This window comes from Haliotis asinina, chromosome 1, assembly GCF_037392515.1.
Source record: "Haliotis asinina isolate JCU_RB_2024 chromosome 1, JCU_Hal_asi_v2, whole genome shotgun sequence".
Classification (NCBI taxonomy): domain Eukaryota; kingdom Metazoa; phylum Mollusca; class Gastropoda; order Lepetellida; family Haliotidae; genus Haliotis; species Haliotis asinina.
The window spans coordinates 365,745-388,465 of NC_090280.1; the positions used below are offsets into that span (position 1 = coordinate 365,745).

General features: G+C 42.4%; 1 protein-coding gene across 1 annotated transcript in view; it reads right to left on the minus strand.

Moving 5' to 3' along the window:
* Positions 1-1,131: 1,131 nt before the first annotated feature.
* Positions 1,132-22,721, minus strand: part of LOC137286129 (sodium- and chloride-dependent glycine transporter 1-like) — a 154,911-nt gene continuing 133,321 nt past the window's right edge. Inside the window, exons 12-15 of the mRNA XM_067817796.1 lie at positions 8,145-8,244; positions 7,677-7,777; positions 1,559-1,738; positions 1,132-1,317 (exon numbers count right to left, since the gene is read on the minus strand). Coding sequence (XP_067673897.1) covers positions 1,132-1,317; positions 1,559-1,738; positions 7,677-7,777; positions 8,145-8,244 — 567 coding nt within the window. The remainder of the gene's footprint in view (positions 1,318-1,558; positions 1,739-7,676; positions 7,778-8,144; positions 8,245-22,721) is intronic.

Sequence of the window (22,721 nt, forward strand, 5' to 3'; positions counted from 1 at the left end):
AAACATTCCATACAGAGTGCCACATAGCTCAAACATTCCTTACAGAGGGCCACATAGCCCAAACATTCCTTACATATATATATATAGACACACACACTTATTTCATGATCATTATCCTGATCACATTCTACAACATTAACTGTTAAGGTCATGCTGTACCTTGCACTATGAAAGGCTCACTATTCAACAATATGAAAAACTTTAGTTTTTTCATGAATATTCATTTGGAAGTTCATCTTGACATGTACATGTGATAATGTTGCAGAATAACATTTTCAATCAAAGCAAATGAACAAATCTGTATAGGTTACTCACTCCTTCAAATGACACGGTATTGAGAAAGTATTGGGTTTAGCAGTCTACTGCTACAAGGTACTGAGATATTACTGGGTTTAACAGTGTACTGCTACAAGGTATTGAGTATGTACTGGGTTTAACAGTGTATTGCTACAAGGTATTGAGAGTGTACTGGGTGTTACGGTCTGCTACAAGGTATTGAGTATGTACTCTGTTTAACAGTCTACTGTTACAAGGTATTGAGACTGTACTGGGTTTAACAGTGTACTGCTACAAGGTATTGAGTATGTACTGGGTTTAACAGTGTATTGCTACAAGGTATTGAGACTGTACTGGGTGTTACGGTCTGCTACAAGGTATTGAGTATGTACTGGGTTTAACAGTCTACTGTCACAAGGTATTGAGACTGTACTGGGTTTAACAGTGTACTGCTACAAGGTATTGATTATGTACTGGGTTTAACAGTGTACTGCTACAAGGTATTGACAGTGTACTGGGTTTAGCGGTCTACTGCTACAAGGTATTGACAGTGTACTGGGTTTAACAGTGTATTGCTACAAGGTACTGAGTATGTACTGGGTTTAACCATGTACTGCTACAAGGTATTGACAGTGTACTGAGTTTAATGGTCTACTGCTACAAGATAGTGAGAATTTACTGAGTTTAGCGGTCTACTGCTAGCATGTATTGACAGTGTACTGGGTTTAACAGTCTACTGCCACAGGGTGTTAAGAGTGTACTGGAAGTCTATTGACACTACAACAGGGTACGAAAAGAACTGGGTACTGATGTGTTGAGAGTGGTTGGTTGTTTTGGGTGCTTCTGCAGAAGCTCTCAGCACCTACTGGAGTCTACCTGCCCGCTTATGTTGGCAAGTCCACTATTCTTAGATCCCATCGTCAGTGGCACCTGTGACTCGTATGTTTCTGGCAAACTCCCACTGACAGTTTCTCTCTGGGCACGGTGTTCTTTGAGAGCCGGACCCCACTGAGATGTTGGCTTCATCAGGACCTTGACAGACTGACAAGCAAAGCAATATGTAGGAATTAGAAGTGTCACTATCAGGTGTATAGTATATATTCCAGCAATATCAGTGCAGCAGACACAGGAAATGGACTTGGCACATTGTACTCATGTGGTGAATTAAACATGCATCTTCAGCATGACAAGTGCTTTACCCACCTTGCTAAACCACCGCACCATAAACTGTACAGAAGGGTTACCTGTACTATGGTGCTGTTGTTACAGTCATGACACTCACCTGTATGATAGTGCTGTCGTTGTTGCGCTGATGCTGAATGAGCTTGTAGATGGCGATGACTGGGATGGCAAGAACGGAAGACAATGTGATGAGCCAACCAATAACATCAGCCCAAACAGGGAACAGCTCACCAGAGTAGTTGGTACGTTTAAAGTCCACCCACGTGAAGATCAGAATCACCTACATACCACAGGAAAACATCTGTCAATTTGTGCTTAAGGTTCATGAACATGACTGGAATAGTGCCATGCATGAAACAAAGACATAAGATCTCTCTAATTTCCCCGAAATCATTTTACACAGCCGTACCCATTAGTCGCACAGACTGCATCCAGTCATCCATCTCTTCAACAAACTTTACCCTAGGGTCCATCCCTCCCACAGACTGTATGCAGTACTCCATCCCTCCCACAGACTGCACCCAGTCCTCCATCCCTCCCACAGACTACACCCAGTACTCCATCCCTCCCACAGCCTGTACCCAGTACTTCATCCCTCCCAGACTGTATGCAGTACAATATCCCTCCCACAGAGTGCACCCAGTTCTCCATCCCTCCCACAGGCTGTACCCAGTACTGCACCCCTCCCACAGAGTGCACCCAGTAATCCACCCACCCCCAAAATGTATGCAGTACTCCATTCCTCCAACAGACTGTACCCAGTACTCCATCCCTCCCACAGACTGTATGCAGTACTCCATCCCTCCTACAGACTGCACCCAGTCCTCCATCCCTCCCACAGACTACACCCAGTACTCCATCCCTCCCACAGCCTGTACCCAGTACTTCATCCCTCCCAGACTGTATGCAGTACAATATCCCTCCCACAGAGTGCACCCAGTTCTCCATCCCTCCCATAGGCTGTACCCAGTACTGCACCCCTCCCACAGAGTGCACCCAGTAATCCACCCACCCCCAAAATGTATGCAGTACTCCATTCCTCCAACAGACTGTACCCAGTACTCCATCCCTCCCAGACTGTATGCAGTACTCCATCCCTCCCACAGACTCTATCCAGTACTCCATCCCTCCCAGACTGTATGCAGTACAATATCCCTCCCACAGAGTGCACCCAGTTCTCCATCCCTCCCATAGGCTGTACCCAGTACTGCACCCCTCCCACAGAGTGCACCCAGTAATCCACCCACCCCCAAAATGTATGCAGTACTCCATTCCTCCAACAGACTGTACCCAGTACTCCATCCCTCCCAGACTGTATGCAGTACTCCATCCCTCCCACAGACTCTATCCAGTACTCCATCCCTCCCACAGACTGTACACTGTACTCCATCCCTCCCACAGGCTGTATTCAGTACGCCATCCCTCCCATCATCCTTGATATCTCCAGGGTCTCCACTACATCCTGGATGCATCTATGGTTCAGTCAAACACCTTTATTACCTCCCTTGGCTGGCTTTTTATCCATTCAGATGTCTATGCTGGGAAGTTGAGGAAACCAATCAAAACTCACTTTCGCTTTTCAAATTATCTAACCGTTTAATCTTGGAAACACAAACCATTGCACAGGTTCTCAGACAGAGGTAGAAGGAGTCCGTGGATATATGTTTTCGGACCTATTAACTGAAGTACACCCTCCCTCCCAGACTGTATGCAGTACTCCATCCCTCCCACAGACTGTACCCAATACTCCATTAATTTGGGTATGATTTCCCCCAAATTTGAGTTGCACTGCGAACAAACCTTCACACCTGCAACTGTTATCTTTGTTGACACTGGCAAGCTTGGTTGTAACGGAAGCTTAGCTAACTGGCTACTGCGAGAATGCAGAGCCAGAAAAGGGAGGTAATATAATTATCAGGTAGATAACCCGTAGATATAATAGGCACATAAAGAAACTGTGCATACAAAAATCTAAAATCTAAATTTATCAAACCTGTGTAGACACACAAGAATTTAAACTCAGAAATTAGGGACACATATCCAACATGCATGCACATGCCATGTTCCATGACGTCAGAGGTTCCGTCCGTGAGACATTCAATACGTTGTTGCATGTGCATTCCAGGGAAAGAGGAACAGAGCCAGTGAATGCCAGACAATACAGTCATTTTGGAAAGCTCAACCCCTGCCCTTGCGATCGTTCAAAAATAAAACAGCTACTGAAACTCATAACGTGCCAAGACTAACGTCTGTAGAATGTCATTGAAGTGGCTGCACATTTCCACTGCCACCAGAACACCATTTCAGCACCGGTGAGAAGCTACCAGAACACAAATGATGTCCTATCCTGACGCAACGTCACTGACAAGCTCGCCGAATGTCCACAGACCCTTTGTTTGGTGGAGAAATGTTGTTTTTACAGATGAGTTAAACATTTCCCATGGTGATGGATATCAACATGCCTGAAACGCGTGGGAGAACATTATGCAAAGGCCTGTGTGTTGGTGAAGAATCACTTTGGTGGTCGTTCCAGTTAAAAAAATCCCCTCAGAACCAGCAAAATACAACACTGACAAGTCTAAAATTTTCAAGATTATGCATTGAGCAGTCACATAGCAAGATACAAAGATTCACAATAGAGGTTTCATGTACAATGCAACTGAGTCAAATCTAAAGTAATGGGTCACAAATATAAACTACTCTAAAAAAGAAACGCATAGGTAGTATTTTTCGAATTTGGATCATTGGTGTATATGTATTCAGGATATCTAAGGCGAACGCTGTCTGAAAACATTTCCGTGTTTGAATCCATTGTCACTGAGGACAACTCTCCAAAATCTGTTTTCCTCAATAAATGCAATAAATTGTGAATGGGAAGAAATTCAAACGTTTCCATTTGCACGCACAATCCATGCTTCATTTCCATGCATCATTTCCAATAAAAGTTTGGGGGTTTCAATGCTCTTGTTGACAATCTTAAATTTGTTGTTAAAGTAAAGTCATGCTTACACTTACTGAGGCTCTGCACAACAATGGGATTGGTCATTTAGCCGGGGAGTCTCAGTCTGCGATTGCAAGGCAACTGAATGAGTTACAGAGTACCATACCAAGACTTTGGCATCGCTACCAGCAGCAAGGGTCAACACATGATCGCCCCAGGTCATGTCAACCCCATGTGGCCACGCCTGCTCAGGACAGGTTTATTCGTCTTCGACATTTGAGGAACAGGTTCACCACAGCATCCTCCACAACATCAGTACTGCCAGGACTCAGAACAATTTCTGATCAGACTGTGAACAACCCCTTACATGAGGCGGATATTCGTTCCAGAAGACCTTCACGAGGATCTGTCCTTACACATCAACATCGGCAACAACGCAGACAGTTGAGTCGCCAATTTCTCCCATGGCCATTGCAAAGGTGGAGAACTGTTATCTTCAGTGATGAGGCTGTACATAGTACTCCATTCCTCCCCCAGACTGTACCCACTAGTCCATTCCTCCCCAGACTGTACCCAGTACTCCATTCCTCCCCCAGGCTGTACATAGTACTCCATTCCTCCCCCAGACTGTACCCAGCAGTCCTTCCCTTCCCCAGGCTGTACATAGTACTTTATTCCTCTCCCAGACTGTACCTAGCAGTCCTTCCCTCCCCAAGACTGTACATAGTACTTTATTCCTCCCCCAGACTGTACCCAGCAGTCCTTCCTTCACCCAGACTGTACCCAGTACTCTTTCTCTCCCCAGACTGTACCCAGTATACCATTCCTCCCCCAGACTGTACCCAGTACTCCATTTCCAGAGTGTACATAGCACTCCATTCCAAAGGTGGAGAACTGTTATCTTCAGTGATGAGTCACGTTACATGCTGTGATTTCCCGACGGAAAAGCACATGCATATCGATGCTGTAACGAATTCTATGCTGCAAATTGTGTACAGAAAGAGGACAGATTTGGTGGTGACAGTGTTATAGTTTGAGCTAGCATCTCAATTCCTCCCCAAGACTGTACCCAGCAGTCCTTCCCTCCCCCAGATTGTACCCAGTAGTCCATTCCTCCCCAGACTGTATCCAGTACTCCATCCCTCACAGACTGTACCCAGTACTCCATTCCTCCCACAGACTGTACTCAGCAATTCTTGACTCCCCCAGTACATAGTACTCCATTCCTTCCCCAGACTGTACCCAGCAGTCCTTCCCTCCAATAGACTGTACCCAGTACTCCATTTCTCCCCAGACTGTACCCAGTACTCCATCCATCCCAGATTGCACCCAGTACTCCATTTCTCCCCAGACTGTACCCAGCAGTCCTTCCCTCCAATAGACTGTACCCAGTACTCCATTTCTCCCCAGACTGTACCCAGTACTCCATCCATCCCAGATTGCACCCAGTACTCCATTTCTCCCCAGACTGTACCCAGTACTCCATCCATCCCAGATTGCACCCAGTACTCCATTCCTCCCCCAGACTGTACCCAGCAGTCCTTTGTTACAGTTAAGAATTCACCATGACAACAATGTAAGAAATCCCCTTGTGAACCAGCAAAACAGACCAAAGACAAGTTGTTAAAGTTCAAAATTCTGTTATTATGCAATGAGAGCAAGGTATACAAAGTCACAAGTCTAAGTCAATGGGTTACAAAATACAATATAGCAAACTCACCAAAGTCTTGGTGTGAGAGAGAATCAACTATGGCAGAATGACAACACAGCGATTGGTGCGACAGCAGATAATGTAGATTTGGATGTTGACGGGATTTCAAGCATGGCAGTGATGTGAATGAGTGAGAGAGTCGCCCTCAACACGGCAGCCAGCCTTTATATATATTTACTAAGTCACAAACGAACATCGTTAACACTGTGGAATGCCCTAGATAAGTCTCCCGGAAGTAGACACATAGAAAACAAGGAGCAGATAAATTCAGAAAAAAAAAGAATTATAAAAGTGTTGACTAGCTATTAAAACGAAATGTGACCCATCATATTTAATATTCAAAACACTAAACAGTGTGACCCAATAATGATTATTACTCAATTAATAACATAAATATACACAAAATACACACTCGTAACACCTTCCACCCCCCCCACCCCCCTCCCAGACTGTACCCAGCAGTCCTTCCCTCCCCCAGACGGTACCTAGATCTAGTACTCTATTCCTCCCCCAGACTGTACCTAGTACTCTATTCTTCCCTAAGACTGTACCCAGCAGTCCTTCCCTCTCCAGACTGTACCCAGCAGTCCTTCCCTCCCCCAGACTGTACCTAGTACTCTATTCTTCCCCAAGACTGTACCCAGCAGTCCTTCCCTCTCCAGACTGTACCCAGCAGTCCTTCCCTCCCCTAGACTGCACCTAGTACTCTATTCTTCCCCAAGACTGCACCCAGCAGTCCTTCCCTCCCCCAGACTGTACCTAGTACTCTATTCTTCCCCAAGACTGTACCCAGCAGTCCTTCCCTCTCCAGACTGTACCCAGCAGTCCTTCCCTCCCCCAGACTGCACCTAGTACTCTATTCTTCCCCAAGACTGCACCCAGCAGTCCTTCCCTCCCCCAGACTGTACCCAGCAGTCCTTCCCTCCCCCAGACTGTACCTAGTACTCTATTCTTCCCCAAGACTGCACCCAGCAGTCCTTCCCTCTCCAGACTGTACCCAGCAGTCCTTCCCTCCCCCAGACTGTACCTAGTACTCTATTCTTCCCCAAGACTGCACCCAGCAGTCCTTCCCTCTCCAGACTGTACCCAGCAGTCCTTCCCTCCCCCAGACGGTACCTAGTACTCTATTCTTCCCCCAGACGGTACCTAGTACTCCATTCCTCCCCCAGACTGTACCCAGCAGTCCTTCCCTCCCCCAGACGGTACCTAGTACTCCATTCCTCCCCCAGACTGTACCCAGCAGTCCTCCCCCCCCATCCCCCCACCCCCTGGCTGTACATAGTACTCTATTCCTCCCCAGACTATACCCAGTAGTTCTTCCCTCTCCCAGACTGTACCCAGTACTCCATCTCTCCCCAGACTGTATCCAAGGGTCAATCCCTCCCACAGACATTACCCAGTAGTCCATCCTTCCCAGACTGTACCCAGTTCTCCATCCCTCACACAGACTATACCCAGTACTCCATTCCTCCCACAGACTGTGCCTAGCACTCCTTCCCTCAAACAGACTGTACCCAGTACTGACCCTCTGTAAGGAAGAATCCATCAACCAAGCTGTGTACCTACCAAGAGGGCAATTGGGGCTATGAACTTCCAACTGTATGTCCAGATGATGTGAGGGCGGTGACCAAGCATGGATTCGATGTCAGTCAAGAAGCGCTCAGCACCTGTAGCAAGAAACAGACATAAGTCACTCCCAGATCTACATTAAGATACATTAAGAGCTGATAAGTATTTATCCAATACCATACTAAGGCCTACCTTTAGAATTCAGCACAACAAAGACTATGAAGACGAACAATACCATAGTTGGTAATCTGGGAAAATTTGCAGCAACCTACAAATGCAAACCATTGTCCCATGACACTGTTGGAGTCATCATCTCCACACAGTGATCTATCATCTCCGCATTCTCAGTGATGTTGTGCGTTTTCAATATTTGTTGAGAAGCAAATTGTGGTGGTACATATGCAAAGCTTTAGTATTAAACATCTAGCCAGTAACTAGGATAAATACTTCAATCTGATCAATTACCATACACCCAGGCCAGCGCAATGCACTCCACAAACCCGATACAAAGCAGTGAGTAGGTTGCAGCGTAGTTGTCAAACAGTTGCAGGACATACATGCCTCCCTGAAACACAAGCACTGGCATCACAGAGCTGTTCTACTACAAGACTCCCAGAAACACAAATATTGGCATCACAGAGGTGTACTAGTACAGGCCTCCCCTGAAACACAAGCATTGGCATCACACATCTGTACAAACATTGGCATCAACTGTACCAATAGATGGTGTTCCACCACATGCCTCCATGAAACACATAGATTGATATCACAGAGCTGCATCAATACATTTCTCTCTGAAACACAAGCATTGGTGTCACAGAGCTGTACCACTACATGACTCCCAGAAACACAAATATTGGCATCACAGAGGTGTACTAGTACAGGCCTCCCCTGAAACACAAGCATTGGCATCAACTGTACCAACAGATGGTGTACCACTTACATGCCTGCATGAAACACATAGATTCATATCACAGAGCTGTATCACAACATTTCTCGCTGAAACACAAGCATCGGTGTCACAGAGCTGTACCACTAGAGGTGGGAGGAATACACAGAGGCCACACCCACTTGTTTACAGAAGCCTAGCCCATCAAGGTTACTTGGAGGCCATGCCCATCTGTGTACAAAACACCATACCTACTTGTGTACAGAAGTCTAGTCCTACAAGGAATATTGTACAGAAGTCTAGTCCTACAAGGAATACTGTACAGAACCCTAGTCCTACAAGGAATACTGTACAGAAGTCTAGTCCTACAAGGAATACTGTACAGAACCCTAGTCCTACAAGGAATACTGTACAGAACCCTAGTCCTACAAGGAATACTGTACAGAAGTCTAGTCCTACAAGGAATACTGTACAGAACCCTAGTCCTACAAGGAATACTGTACAGAAGTCTAGTCCTATAAGGAATACTGTACAGAAGTCTATTCCTACAAGGAATACTGTACAGAACCCTAGTCCTACAAGGAATACTGTACAGAAGTCTAGTTCTACAAGGAATACTGTACAGAAGTCTAGTCCTACAAGGAATACTGTACAGAAGTCTAGTCCTACAAGGAATACTGAAGGCCACACCTACCTGAGTACAAAACAACTACTATCCCACTGGAAATTTACCTTTTTCCCCCAAAGGTTGGTAAGCGATGATACAAAATTGACCTTAGCATGAACTGGCTGTCCCTGGCAGTGCTCTACAACATATCCTAAAAATTCAACTTGTGCATTCCCAAATTCACACTTGGCGAGATTCACAGTCAATTTTGCTTCAGACACTCTTTCAACTCCATGTTATAACTGATGACATCATCCACGAATCAGTTCGTGAGAGTGCATTCACAGCTGTCATGTCAGCACAGCAGCGCCAACCACTTCCACCACTCTTCGGCACAAGAACACACTTCGGAGAACTCCACAGACTGTCACTGGGTTCAATAATATTATTGTCCAGCATGTATTTCACTTCCTTCAACAGAATTTCACGTTTCACAGGATTCATCCAATATGGGTGTTGTTTCACAAGCACATCATGACCTACATCTATATCATGGCTAACAACATCAGTTTGCTCAGGCACATGAGGAAATAAGTGAGAGAACTCATGAATCAAATCTGACATTTGAACTTTCTGCACAGGGATAAATGTGATAGTTTCTCATCTAGGAAAGCTAACACATCAAAATTTCTTAACTTTGGTGAAACATTATCACTAAGATCATCAAACTTCACATTGCTAACACAATCATCAATGTTGTCAACATTTTCACAATTGTCTTCAGTACTATCAGTAACTGGGGACAGTGTGGCAATACAATTGACATGTTTTGTTTCTCCCATCTTGATGTTTCTTTATCATGTTGACATGACACCATCTCTCTTGTTTACGATGACCAGACATCAGTATGACATAGTCTGTGTCGCTTACCTTTTTGTCAACAGCATATGGGCCTTGATATCTTGCTCTCAGTGGTTGACCAGGAATGGCAAGTAAAACTAACACTTTCTCACCACAAGTGAAATTTCTCTCTTTTTACTTTCTGTCATAGTTTAGTTTCATTTTTGCTTGTGAAACTTTAAAGTTTTGTCTGGCCAACGCACTTGCTTTTAAAACTCTGTCCTGAAATGTAGACACATAGTCTAATAGATTGATTTCAGGAATTTCATTGAGCCATTGTTCTTTCAAATGTTTCAGTGGCCCGCACACAGTGGGCACACTCAAAGGGGCTAAACCCTAAACTTTCCTGAACTGACTCCCTGACAGCAAACATCAAAATATGCACACGATCATCCCAATCTTTCTGTGTCTCAAAACATTAAGTCTTCATCATATTCTCCAAAGTTTGATGAAACCTTTCTAAAGCTCCCTGTGACTCTGGATGATAAGCTCAAGACTCCACTTCGGATCCTTAATACCCAACTGGTACATACCTTGCTGAAACATTTAGATCTAAAGATTGAGCCCTGATCAGACTGATAATCTGACAAATCAACTAAGGTGAAAAACTTGATCAAAACCTTGACAATCACAGGAGCAACAATCCTTCAAAGTGGAATTGCTTCAGGAAATCTGGTAGAGGCACACATGATAGTGAGCAAATACTGTTTACCAGACTTAGTCTTAAGTAGTGGACCAACACAATCAATAACTCTACGGAAAGGTTCCTCAAAAGACGGTATAGGTTTAAGGGTGCAGAAGGAATTTTCTGATTTGGTTTTCCAACAATTTGGCATGCATGACTGATCTTACAAAATTCAGCCACATCTTGTCTGAAAACTGGGCCAAAAGAAATGTGCCAAAATTTTCTCACAAGTTTTGTTTACACCCAGATGACCTGTCATGTGACTTTCATGTGCCAATGAAGGCTTTTGAAACAAATGCAGGACCACAATTTGATGACAGAATTTCCATTCATTCTCTGCAGGAACATCCAGTTACCTATATTTCATCATCCATCCTTGTAGTAATAACAAACTGGAACCTTGCTAACCTCCTCAAAAGAAACAGCCTTACTAGCCAACTTCTGCACTTCAACATCCTCCCCCTGTGCAGTAATAAGTTGCTCTCTGGAAAGAATGTGATCACCTCCTGACAAACTATCACACTTATCATGAAGACCTGAAGAGCTACTCTTTGAAGATATCAGTCATCAGTCTCCCTCACACAAAGAATGATCAATAAAAGTACAAATCATAAATGGAATCTTTCAACGAAGAAGCCTTGGAATGACTGGAAATTTTGACATGGAAATTGACATCCTCCAACTTTTCTGTACTAACTGAACTCTCCGTGACAATTGGGTCAGCACCAACTTTGGCCCCCATTATGTTACAGCTGGTTAGACGCCAAGAAAGAGAGATGAATCACATGACTCGCTGTAGGGGGTGAGGTGTGGTGTATTTTCCACAGTAGTGAGTTTCCATAGCAAATCATATAGATACATCTGTCAGCCCTGAAATACACATAACATTCTTAGTAAGATTTGCACATTACATAATGTTTTGCATAGGCATCACACTTATCACAATTAATTCTGTAATCCAACAATTCTACATGTAAATTATACAACATTGTAACTGATCATGGAAAATGATCATATGAAACTATGCACAACGTTGGCTGTACCACCAAGGGAGATAATTTGTCGTCCAGTAACACAATCTGCCCAACAAGCTGTTAAAATTAAACAACATGTACACATACACTGACAGGCAATAAAGTTCACAATTATAATAACTTACAACTAGATAACCCTCCAAGGATACTAGAAATGTGTACATAAAAAATAGACATACATGGACATATGAGAATACATCTTACTCATTTGTGGAATAGAGCCTTATGTATAACCACGATGTGCTATAACATGTGTTCACACCTGACTGGCCAAGTACAAACATCACTGATCATTGTGACTATACATTCACCATCACTGATGATCTCATTTACAGTCCATAACTCGTGCTCTGGTGCACTTGAATGGTTAACTTATTTACACATTTATACGAACTAAACAGAAATGTCAGTTAATCATATGGATCTACAAATCAAACTTCTTAGGTGCTTGCCAGATTCAAAATGGATTTCCGCAAGATACATATGACACTGGTTCTGGAATCGTTTGCACTTCCAGATCACACTCTACAGGAGCGGGGTTATCACTGCTGTCTATATCGCACAGTACAGACCCATTTCCTTGTGCATCAGCAGGGTTATCACTGCTGTCGGCACTACACTGCACACTCACATTATCTCTTGCGTTGGTACCATCTGCAATGGTTGATTCGATGGTCACACCGCTGTTTACTACCAGTGATGTTACGCTGAATTTCAGATGACATATCCATACTGGGGTTATTATCAGCAACCATTGTGTTGTCAAGCAGCTGGTCAATGTGGCGCCGAGAAACTGTACCATTAGCGCTTCGAACTTTATGGGACAACAATCCTGTTTTCTCTAAAATGACTCTAGTCATCCACTTCTCATCTGTCCTGTAATGCCTGATGAAGACATGCTGTCATGGTGACAACTGTCTGCTTTCTCTGGATCCATACTTGCAGCTGGTCATTCATGAACAGTCTTGCGTAGATTGGGCTTCACCAATTATAGCCTAGTCTATAGGTGTCTTCCACACACCAGGATGACTGGTGTTTGTCCTGCTGTTGCATGTGGTGTATTTGTCAGCTAACAGGAAGTTTGCAAGTTTCCGTTCAACTGTTATATTCTTCCTTTCTGCTTTCAGGGAGTTCTTGAAAGATTGGACAAATCGCTCTGCTAGTCTGTTGCTTGCTGGATGGTATGGTGCTGAGAAAGTATCATTGAAACCATTCTTCTTTGTGAAACTAGACATTTCTTCTCAGATGAATTATGGACCATTGTCTATGACTATGTCATCCAGTATTCCGTGATGAACGAACATCTGGCGTAGGGATGAGACTATCGTTGTAGCAGTAGTTGATTTCATGATTTCCACTTCTGGTCATCTGGAATATACCTCCACTGCAACCATTAACATTCTATCCATTAAAGGTCCAGCAAAGTCTATGTGCACTCTTTCCCATGGTGCCGTAGGCCATAGCCATGGGTTACAGATGTTGTCGGCAGATTCTTCCTGGCCTCCAGGCATCCCCAACAGGTCTTGGCCATCTGTTTGATCCAGGAATCGATGTTGGGACAGCATACATAGCTTCTAGCGAGGGCTTTCATACGAACCACACCCATGTGACCTGTATATATTTCTTCTAAGCACTGGCTTTGATGACATGAAGGTATGACAACTTTAAGTCCCCACATCAAGTAACCATGACACACAGACAATTCTCTGCATCTAGTGTAGAATGGTCTGAACTCTTCACCAGGGCACAACCTTGTAATGTAAGTTCTAATACTTGTTTCAGCACTGGTCTCTTCTTGTTCTATTCTTAAGCTGACTTACAGTAACAGGTAGAGTTTCAATCTGGTGGACACAGAACACATCTGTCTTATCTTGTCCGGTTCTTTCAGTCTTGAGAGGAGGTCTGGAAAGCCCATCAGCATTCCCATGTTTAGCTGTGCTTCTCTACTCAATGTCATACAGGTGTAAAGACAGAAACAGAGCATAATGTTGTATTACGGCTGCAGTCATAGCAGGAATGGATTTATCTGGATGAAATATGGAAGTAAGAGGCTGGTGATCAGTCACGAGCATGAAGCGTCTCCCATACAGATAGACATGAAACTTCTTGATAGCAAAGACAATACTCAGTGCTTCGTTGTCGATCTGGAAATAGTTCCATCCTGCTTTGTTGAGTGAACGAAAGGTAAATACTATAGGTCATTCACTCCCGTCATGGAACACATGTGACATCACAGCTCCAATCCCATATGGTGAAGCATCACTGGCAACACAAACATGTTTAACTGGATCAGAACACTTGTTCTGATGTAATCAACTATTTAGCCCTTTCAAATGCATTGTCACATTTCTTGTCCCACTTGAATTCTGTCTTGTGTTCCAGCAAGTTGTTAAGAGGATGTAGAACTGATGAGGTGTTTGGTAGGAATCTGCGATAGTAGTTGACTAGTCCAAGATCTGACTTGAGACACATCTTGAGGTTTGGGCACTCCCTCAATCGTCTTGATTTTGTCTGAGGACTTGTGCAGACCCTCTTTGTCAATTTCATGGCCACAGGACTGGATTTTCTCTTTGAAAAATTCATAAATTTCTTTGTTTACGCATAGACTGCTATCCTTCAGTTTCTTGAAAAGGAGTTCTAAATTGTCAAGATGTTCATCATCACTATGACAAGTTGTGATCATGTTGGCAAGTAGGCATTTTGTCATTGATATGCCCTGAAGGACTTGATCTATAGCTTTCTGTCATATAGCGGGCACTGAGGCCATTCCAAAAATAAGACGGTTGTATTGAAACAGTTCTTTATGGGTCTTGATTGTTAGAAGTTACTTGGAATCTTCATCAACTTCCATCTGTAGGTAAGCATTTCTCAAGTCAGTTTTACTAAAGCATGATCCACTAGAAAGGCTTGTGAAGATATCATCAATCCTGGTAGAGGATACTGTTCTATTTTGAGTTGACGGTTAACAATCACTTTAAAATCTCCACAGATTCTCACTCCTTGCAAACACTTTACAACTGGAGTGGTGGGAGTAGTCCATTAATTGGTAGATACTCAGGATAATATCCTTTCGGCTTCAAGCCTTTCTAACTCTGCTTCAACTTTAGGGTGTAAGGCAAACAGTATTTGCCTTGGTTTCCAGAAATTGGGTTTGTGCATCTTCTTCCAAGGTTAACTTAGCCTTAATTGAAGATAATGTTCCAATACCTGGTTAAAATATTTCAGTAGTGTAAGTAATGGTTGCACGAGACCACACCCAATATATATGCTATATAATATCAATAACGTGATCTAGACCCACTTATTCACAAACTCTGAAAAACAGACACAACCCATCTGCATTCACACAAGTCCACTGTAGGGGTTGCCTCCGCTGTGGGCCAGCCTATTTCCTTTACTACTCAAATATTGAAATGCGAATTGATACCAGCTAAGAGCTGGGTCACACAGTGCGCGCTGGATGAGACGATAAAGTGACAAGCAATGAGAGAAATGATTCACATATAGTATGAACCCTGTAACATGACTACAGTACATGAGTTGAAAAAGCGAGCATGTGAACGTGGTATGCGGGGGTATTCTCCTATGAGGAAGTCAGAGTTACTAACTTTATTAGGGATAAGATATCAAAAACGTCCTACTGTGAAAGATTTGAAAAAGCATGCACATGACCATTGTTTACTTCAGAGGTAATCAGGAAGCTACAACACAACCAGATACTATCAACTCTTCCATTGACAGGTCATTTGAAAAAATTCCAGAAACACTAGAACGTTACACTAATAGGGAGTCTGGTTGGGTGACTAACTTGGTCTACCTGGATGTAGCAAACTATAAACCGTTGAGAGGTGGAATGTACTTACCCCTACCTAAGTATTTTAAGAACAAACACCCTATCGTTAACGTTAAAAATCGTGGTGATGATTGTGGGAGGGTAGCGATAAGATCTGCTAAATTTCCAGCTGAAAAACATTTTGATAGACCTTCCAGTTATCCGGAAGATGATGGGATAAACTGGGAAGGTATGGATAAACCAACCCCTATCTCTCAGTGGTCAAAAGTTGAAAAAAAGAATCCAGACTTAGCTATAAACGTATTCGGACACGAAGGTAAAAACGTTATAGTGCACTGGATAAGTCCTTTAATGTATAAAGAAGGTCGTAAACAATCAATTTATTTATGATACAACAAGGTGAAAAATATCACTATACAAGGATCAAGTATTTCAGCCAACTATTGTATGATCAATCGAAACATGGGGGAAAGAAACACTTTTGTGAAAGATGCCTTCATGGGTTTTCTAGGGCAGATCTGCTTGATTCGCACAGGGATGATTGCCTAGGTGCAAAAGAAACAGCCATACGGGTAGATATGCCAACCAAAAACAACAATATCTTATATATTTATCAACCACAAAAATCAGATGCCAGTACCATACATTATCTACGCCAGCTTTTAAGCTATTATTCAACCAATCGATACAGTGGCCCAGTCACCTAATCAAAGTTTCACTCAGAAAAATCAAGAACACGTAGAGTGTGGGTTTGGGTATGTGGTCGTTCGTTGTGATGGTCAAACTAACCCTCCCGTCATTTATAGAGGCAAAGACATGGCTGAGAAATTTCTAAAGGCTTTACAACACGAGGAGAAAGAGATTATGAAAAAATTGCACAACATAACACCAATGTGTTTGACCCAAGCAGATCAGGAAGCCCACAACAAAAGCAAGCATTGTCACATATGCTGTAAAGCTCTGAATGGTGATTCGGTTAGAGACCACTGTCACATTATTGGTAAATACAGAGGTGCGGCTCACAATGACTGTAATCTAAAGTTGAGAATAAACCCTAAGCTTATTCATATCTCAGTGGTGTTTCACAATATATGTGGGTATGATTCACACTTGATTATGCAAGCTATTTCAAAGGTAGAAAGCAACATATCCTGTATACCAAACAATATGGAGAGATATGTAAGAATCTAGGTGATTATCACCATTTATATTTGAAAATGGGTGTGTTGTTGCTGGCAGATGTGTTTGAGATATTCAGAAAAACGTGTTCGAACCAATATGTGCTGGACCCCACGTTGTATTATTCAAGTCCTGGGCTATCGTGGGATGCTCTATTGAAGAAAACAGGTGTGGAGTTATTCACAGATTACGATATGCATCTGTTTATTGAGAAATGGTTATGTGGTGGTATTTCTATGGTATCGAAACGTTATGCTAAAGCTAACAACAAGTATGTGGAAGGTTATAACCCTAATAAACCTACAAACTACCTACTATACCTTGATGCTAACAACCTGTATGTCTGGGTTATGAGTCAATATCTACCGACAGGGGGATTCGAATGGTGTGGGGCTTTACCCCACTGGGATGTCATGAGTATAGCTCCAGATTCAAACAAGGGTTATATACTCGAAGTGGACTTAGAATACCCTGTGCAATTGCATCAGTCTCATAACAGTTACCCCTAGCACCCGAACGGTTGAGGGTTAACCAAGAATGGATCTATGAGTATCAAAATAACTTGCTTGGGGGGACTTGCAGTCGGCTGTCTGCAAGACCCCCCATTGAAAAACTGGTACCAAATTTGATGAATAAAACAAAGCATATCGTTCACTATCGTAATTTACAGCTGTATCTGTTGATGTATATGAAGCTGACTAAAGTTCATAGAATACTGAAGTTTGATCAAAACCCCTGGATGGAACCCTTCATCAGGATGAACACAGACTTGAGAAAGCTGGCCACCAACAACTTTGAGAAAAACTTGTACAAACAAGTTTGTGCACAGTCGAGTTTGTGCAGGTAGAGAATTCATGGGTGCGGTGTCACAACTGCTAGCCAAACACAATGTTGATATATGGAGGGGTGTGGCAGGAGAACATCGAAGTAAAGCCATAGTCAAGAGATTCAATCGCTCCATAGCAAACATTTGTTTGCACACCAATATTCACATGATTTAGATTTAATAGGTCCCCTACATAGGAATAGAGAATGGGTAGTGCGACTTCCACTGATGGTTGATTTTATGAATTATGAAGTAACGAGACTACTCAGGGGTGTGGGGGAACCCCCAGACTAGGCCTGTAGACAAATTCTGTATGAAATCCATTGCTGTGGAGGCAGCAGCAGCATAGACCTATCTGGTCTATGAAAACGTACACTATCGATCAAGTGGATATTAAAGCCAGGGAGCCTAACCTGTACTTCCTGGTAAATGGGCAGTGTAGAGAATTCGAATTACAAATCATACCTTGATCTTTAACAAGCGTTTAACTTCACCGATGTAGTCTTCTTTTCTTCTCATAAATAAGCTGAAATCGTTTTTATCCGCACCATGGGCTTACATAAACGATGATGACCTTTCACCCCTATTTCACACACTGAGCACGTATAGTTGATATTACCTTTACGGTGATAAGAACAATAACCCTCACTGTGGCTTATTTTACCACAAATTTCACTTGTCCCCATAAGTACCCATTGACAAATATGTGGAGCTGTTCTCATTTTGTGATAAATAATTTATGTAATTAGTCTAATTGTTTAACAATCAACACTGTCGCTGGTTGTTAAAACTTTAGCATTCTCATCATTGGTGCATATATTCGCTTCATTCCCAAATCCTCTAAAGGAATTCATTGATAAAATAAACGATATTATGAAAATTATGTGAATATAACAAATCCCTATTGGGAAGATGTGTTGGCAGCATGGGTAATATTTTCTAGAACTTATCTGAACCCCTTTGGTTCAACCATCCATTCCAAAATAGTAATTCTATTATAAGACATTGGTATCTTAAAGGTATTCACTCTATAAGAGACTTGTGTAATGATCAAGGTATTTTGTCATTTAATGAACGTAAGAAAACTAACAAAATCAAAGGCACAGTTCTTGAATACTACCAGGTTCTTTCAAATATACCAAGAAAATGGAAAGATACTATTAGAAATAATCTCCTGATTGTTCATAATCAGTATCTCAGCACATCACTGATATGTTTACTTTCAGCACCAAAGAGGTCAAGATATTTCTATGATAAGCTCGTAAGTTCTGAAAATTTCCCCGCTACATGTGAAAAATGGCAACATAGTTTTGACACTGTAATCCCATGGGAACATATTTTCAGAGAGAAGATGCACAAAAGATATTAAATTGATTGACTTTCAATTTAAATTTATTCATAATATTATATACACAAAAAATAGAATTACTGAAAATGAAATTAGTTGATGATGAACTTTGCTCTTTTTGTAACTTCATATCTGAAAATTTGATACATATTTATTGGGAATGTGAATGTGTGAAAACATTCTGGCTGAAACTGAAAGAATATACTGACAATAAAACAACAGAAAAATTCACCCTGAGAAAATATACAGTCTTAACTGGCGAAAATAATACTGACTTAATGAACCATATACTTCTTGCTGGTAAAAAATACATTCATGTATCAAGCATTGAAAACACCAAGTTATCACTGGATGCATTTCTAAAAAACTAGGTGATATTTTCAAAACTGAAAAGTTTATTGCTAATAAGAATAATACAATATTACAATTTGACCGAAAATGGTCACAACTGCTGCCATACTTACAGTATGTGTAATTTCTACCCATATGAACTTATGTCTTACTGTGCACATGTGCTGCTGCATCATTTATTTGTGTATCAGTATTCTGTCTACTGAGTTGAATCAATAAAAAAATAACAACACTGTCGCCGCTAAACCAAGTGCCACGAAGACCAACTCATGATCTTTCTGACCCTCTGAAGGAGTGTAATAGTGAGACATCGTTGGTTCATTTAATGGTTCCAGTTGTTTACCCATTAACACGTAGTATTCTTTCATAGCTTCGTCAACGTCCGTGAAAGTTCTCACAGCATGATTTACATGCTGGAGTTGATCTTTGATCAAATCTAGTTGCTTCAACCGTCTCATAGCGTATTCAGCCTGTGCAGCCTGTAGTTTTTCAACAGCTATACTGTGTCGTTTTCTCAGCCGCATTTGACTCTCTTAATTGAGAAAATAGAAAATTACTCCCGGAAAATGCTAGAGCATTCATGAGAGCCCGAGCAACCATCATTGCTACCGTGGCCATATTATATGCAATACTTTAAAATATTTTCAGATATAATACCTTGCTTTACCAGAATGTCCTTGGTGGCCATCGCAATACCAATTTCTGGCACCATTGGGGTGTGGGGTGTCCCCACTCGGCTGTCCACTGAGGTGTGGGATGTCCCCACTGGTTGTGGCGACTTGTAGTCGAGTGTCTGCAGGACCATATGTAATGAAATAGCAGCAGTGGCTGCTACACCACCTACAGCCACCCAAATGCAATTATTATTTTTTTGTGCCTTACTAAGGCATTTTTTCTACCAGCTTCAACTCCATTTTAGTTCCTCTTCTTGGTGACTTGCATCACTCTCTCCGCAGGACTTGACTCCTCCTTTGGGCTGTGGGGTGTCCCCACTGTAGGACTCTTCACTGGCCTGTCCGCAGGACTCTCCATCTTTTATAATATTATTGTTATTATTTGTTTCATTAAATTTACAATGCTTTGGTGTGATGATCGCTGCCATCATCAGGACTAGATACATACCATATTTGTGATATCAAGCACAACTGATATAGCTCAAGGCGTTATCAATAAACGAGTCCTTCCTCCCACAAATAGAGTCGAGAGATACAGAGCTAAATTTTTGCGTCAGCACCTATATGCTGTGATTTGCAGGCCAGCCAGAGAAGGCTAAATATGACAACATGTCTCTCTTTTTTGTTATCTCTCTATTAGAGCTACAGTCATCCAGGATGAACAACATCTGCTTTCCTTTAAATTGGTTGTGAAACAATGTTAAATACCCTTGTAGACGTGTAACCAGGTCAATTCTGTGTACATCCGGGTCCGTCATCACCCAAGCTCTTTCCTTGTAAGCCTTGTTCATATATAGTAGGGCACAAGATAACAATTTTGCCAAATACTTCCTTATGATACCCCTCCAACAAATCCAACAAGAAAACAGTCTTCCCACATCCCGTCTCCCCACATATTATAGCACAGTGTGGATTGTGGGGTAAATGGGGGAGACTCCCATACCTCCCAGTGTGCCTGGCCGATCGCAGACCCCAATAGTTATTGGGAGTGTGGGGTGTCCCCCACTAATAGATGGCTTGCACAAATCTCCCATTGTCTGTATTAAGTTGCGTGTCCATAATTACATATAAATATAATTTCAATTTACCAGGTCTTTCACCAGGGCCTTCTTAGTTATTTGAATGGTTATACTCTCTCTTCTGTTGTCGATGCGACGCCCACTACTGTGTACAGTGTTATCATCTGTCAATCTCATATCCAACCACAACGCATACTTTGTGGTTAAGTAATCACCGATATTCTCGGAGTATAGATCCAGTTCACTGACCATTCGACTATTGAATTTCCTTTGATCGCCGGTAGCTTCATTATTTCTTCCCACTGCTGGTGCGCTCTCATTCCATGGCTAAATAACTGATTAGGCACTCCCTCTATGGTCACTTCTACTTTGGTGATTTCTGGATTGAAAAATTTCTCGCGGTTTCTTTCGAATTGGCCGTATTCCTCCATGAGTATGATCAATATGCTTTTCATCGATCGTGTCTGCACATTCATGTTGATATTTCACATGGTGTCGCTCTTGTCACGTACTATCATTCTGTGTCACAGTATCTTATCGTACATGATGGTCATTTTTCCAGAGTACTGATTTCGAATCTGCCTTGCAAGATCCGGACTAGTCACCATGCCGAACTCTAATGAGATGTTGTCGATCTCGTAACTACCCTCATCACCGTTCAGCATATGCACGACTTTGCTGTAATCATTGAAAGTGAGTTCATATTCCAGCATGTCACCCAATGCAGCTAGGTAAAACAGTGCGTGTCCAGTTAGCAACTCAAAGTCAAGCGGGATGCAAAACCTGTTCCCACCTCCGCGATTGCTTTTTCACTATTCGATAGTTTTGATGTCTCATCTGGTGTGAAGGCGTACCCCGACACGTAACCTATTCGATTTTCTGCTGCCAAGTCCCTGGTAAACGCTGTTGTTGCGTTCTCCTTCACTTTTCCATAGATCTGTGGAACAGTAACATACATCGCTGTCGTCTATACTAAGCACCTTGTTGCCGCTAATTTTTATGGTGGTCTTCTTGACTATAGCACGACCCCACATTATTCATGAGCTCACGTTTGTCGTTGCACGAAGTCAACGTGATGTTAAACGCCAATCGTACCGTACCTGGCACTATGACGTCGTTCTCACCAAGGTTTGGGAATCTAACCAACAGTGGTTGGTTCTGGTCTATCTTGCTGGGGTTGTTCATATAGCTTTGACGCCTAGTGGTTCTCTTAATCTTCAAAAAGGATTTAGCTTTCCTCCTGATGTTGATTACGATGAAGATACATCGTTCACTAGTACATCAAGGTTCAACTGAAACAGCAGTAGACGATTATTATAATGCATTAAAAAGCGATAAAAACTACATCAAACCACAGGGTCGAGACTATTCAAAGTTTACCTTAGATAACAAAAGTACTCTTAGGGATAACCCCGGGCTTCGTCTCTTTAGCAAACGCGATGGAAAACCACTCGCCTTGTCAACTCCTCCGAAAGTCATTCAAGATCTGCAAACCACACAATCCAAACTGGGTGACTTGCAGATGGTTGTGTCGGGTACTGCGGGTAGCCGACCCCAAGTGGTGACCGTGTTTCAGAAACGATGGACAGTATCGACTATATATATATATAGAAGATTCAAAGTAGTAAAGATAAAAAAAAATCCCCGACTGCAAGTCACCCCCACTGACATTACACAGGCTACAGAAGTGATTGACATTACCGATGATAAGTTGAGAAAATACCATGAGAAAACCCC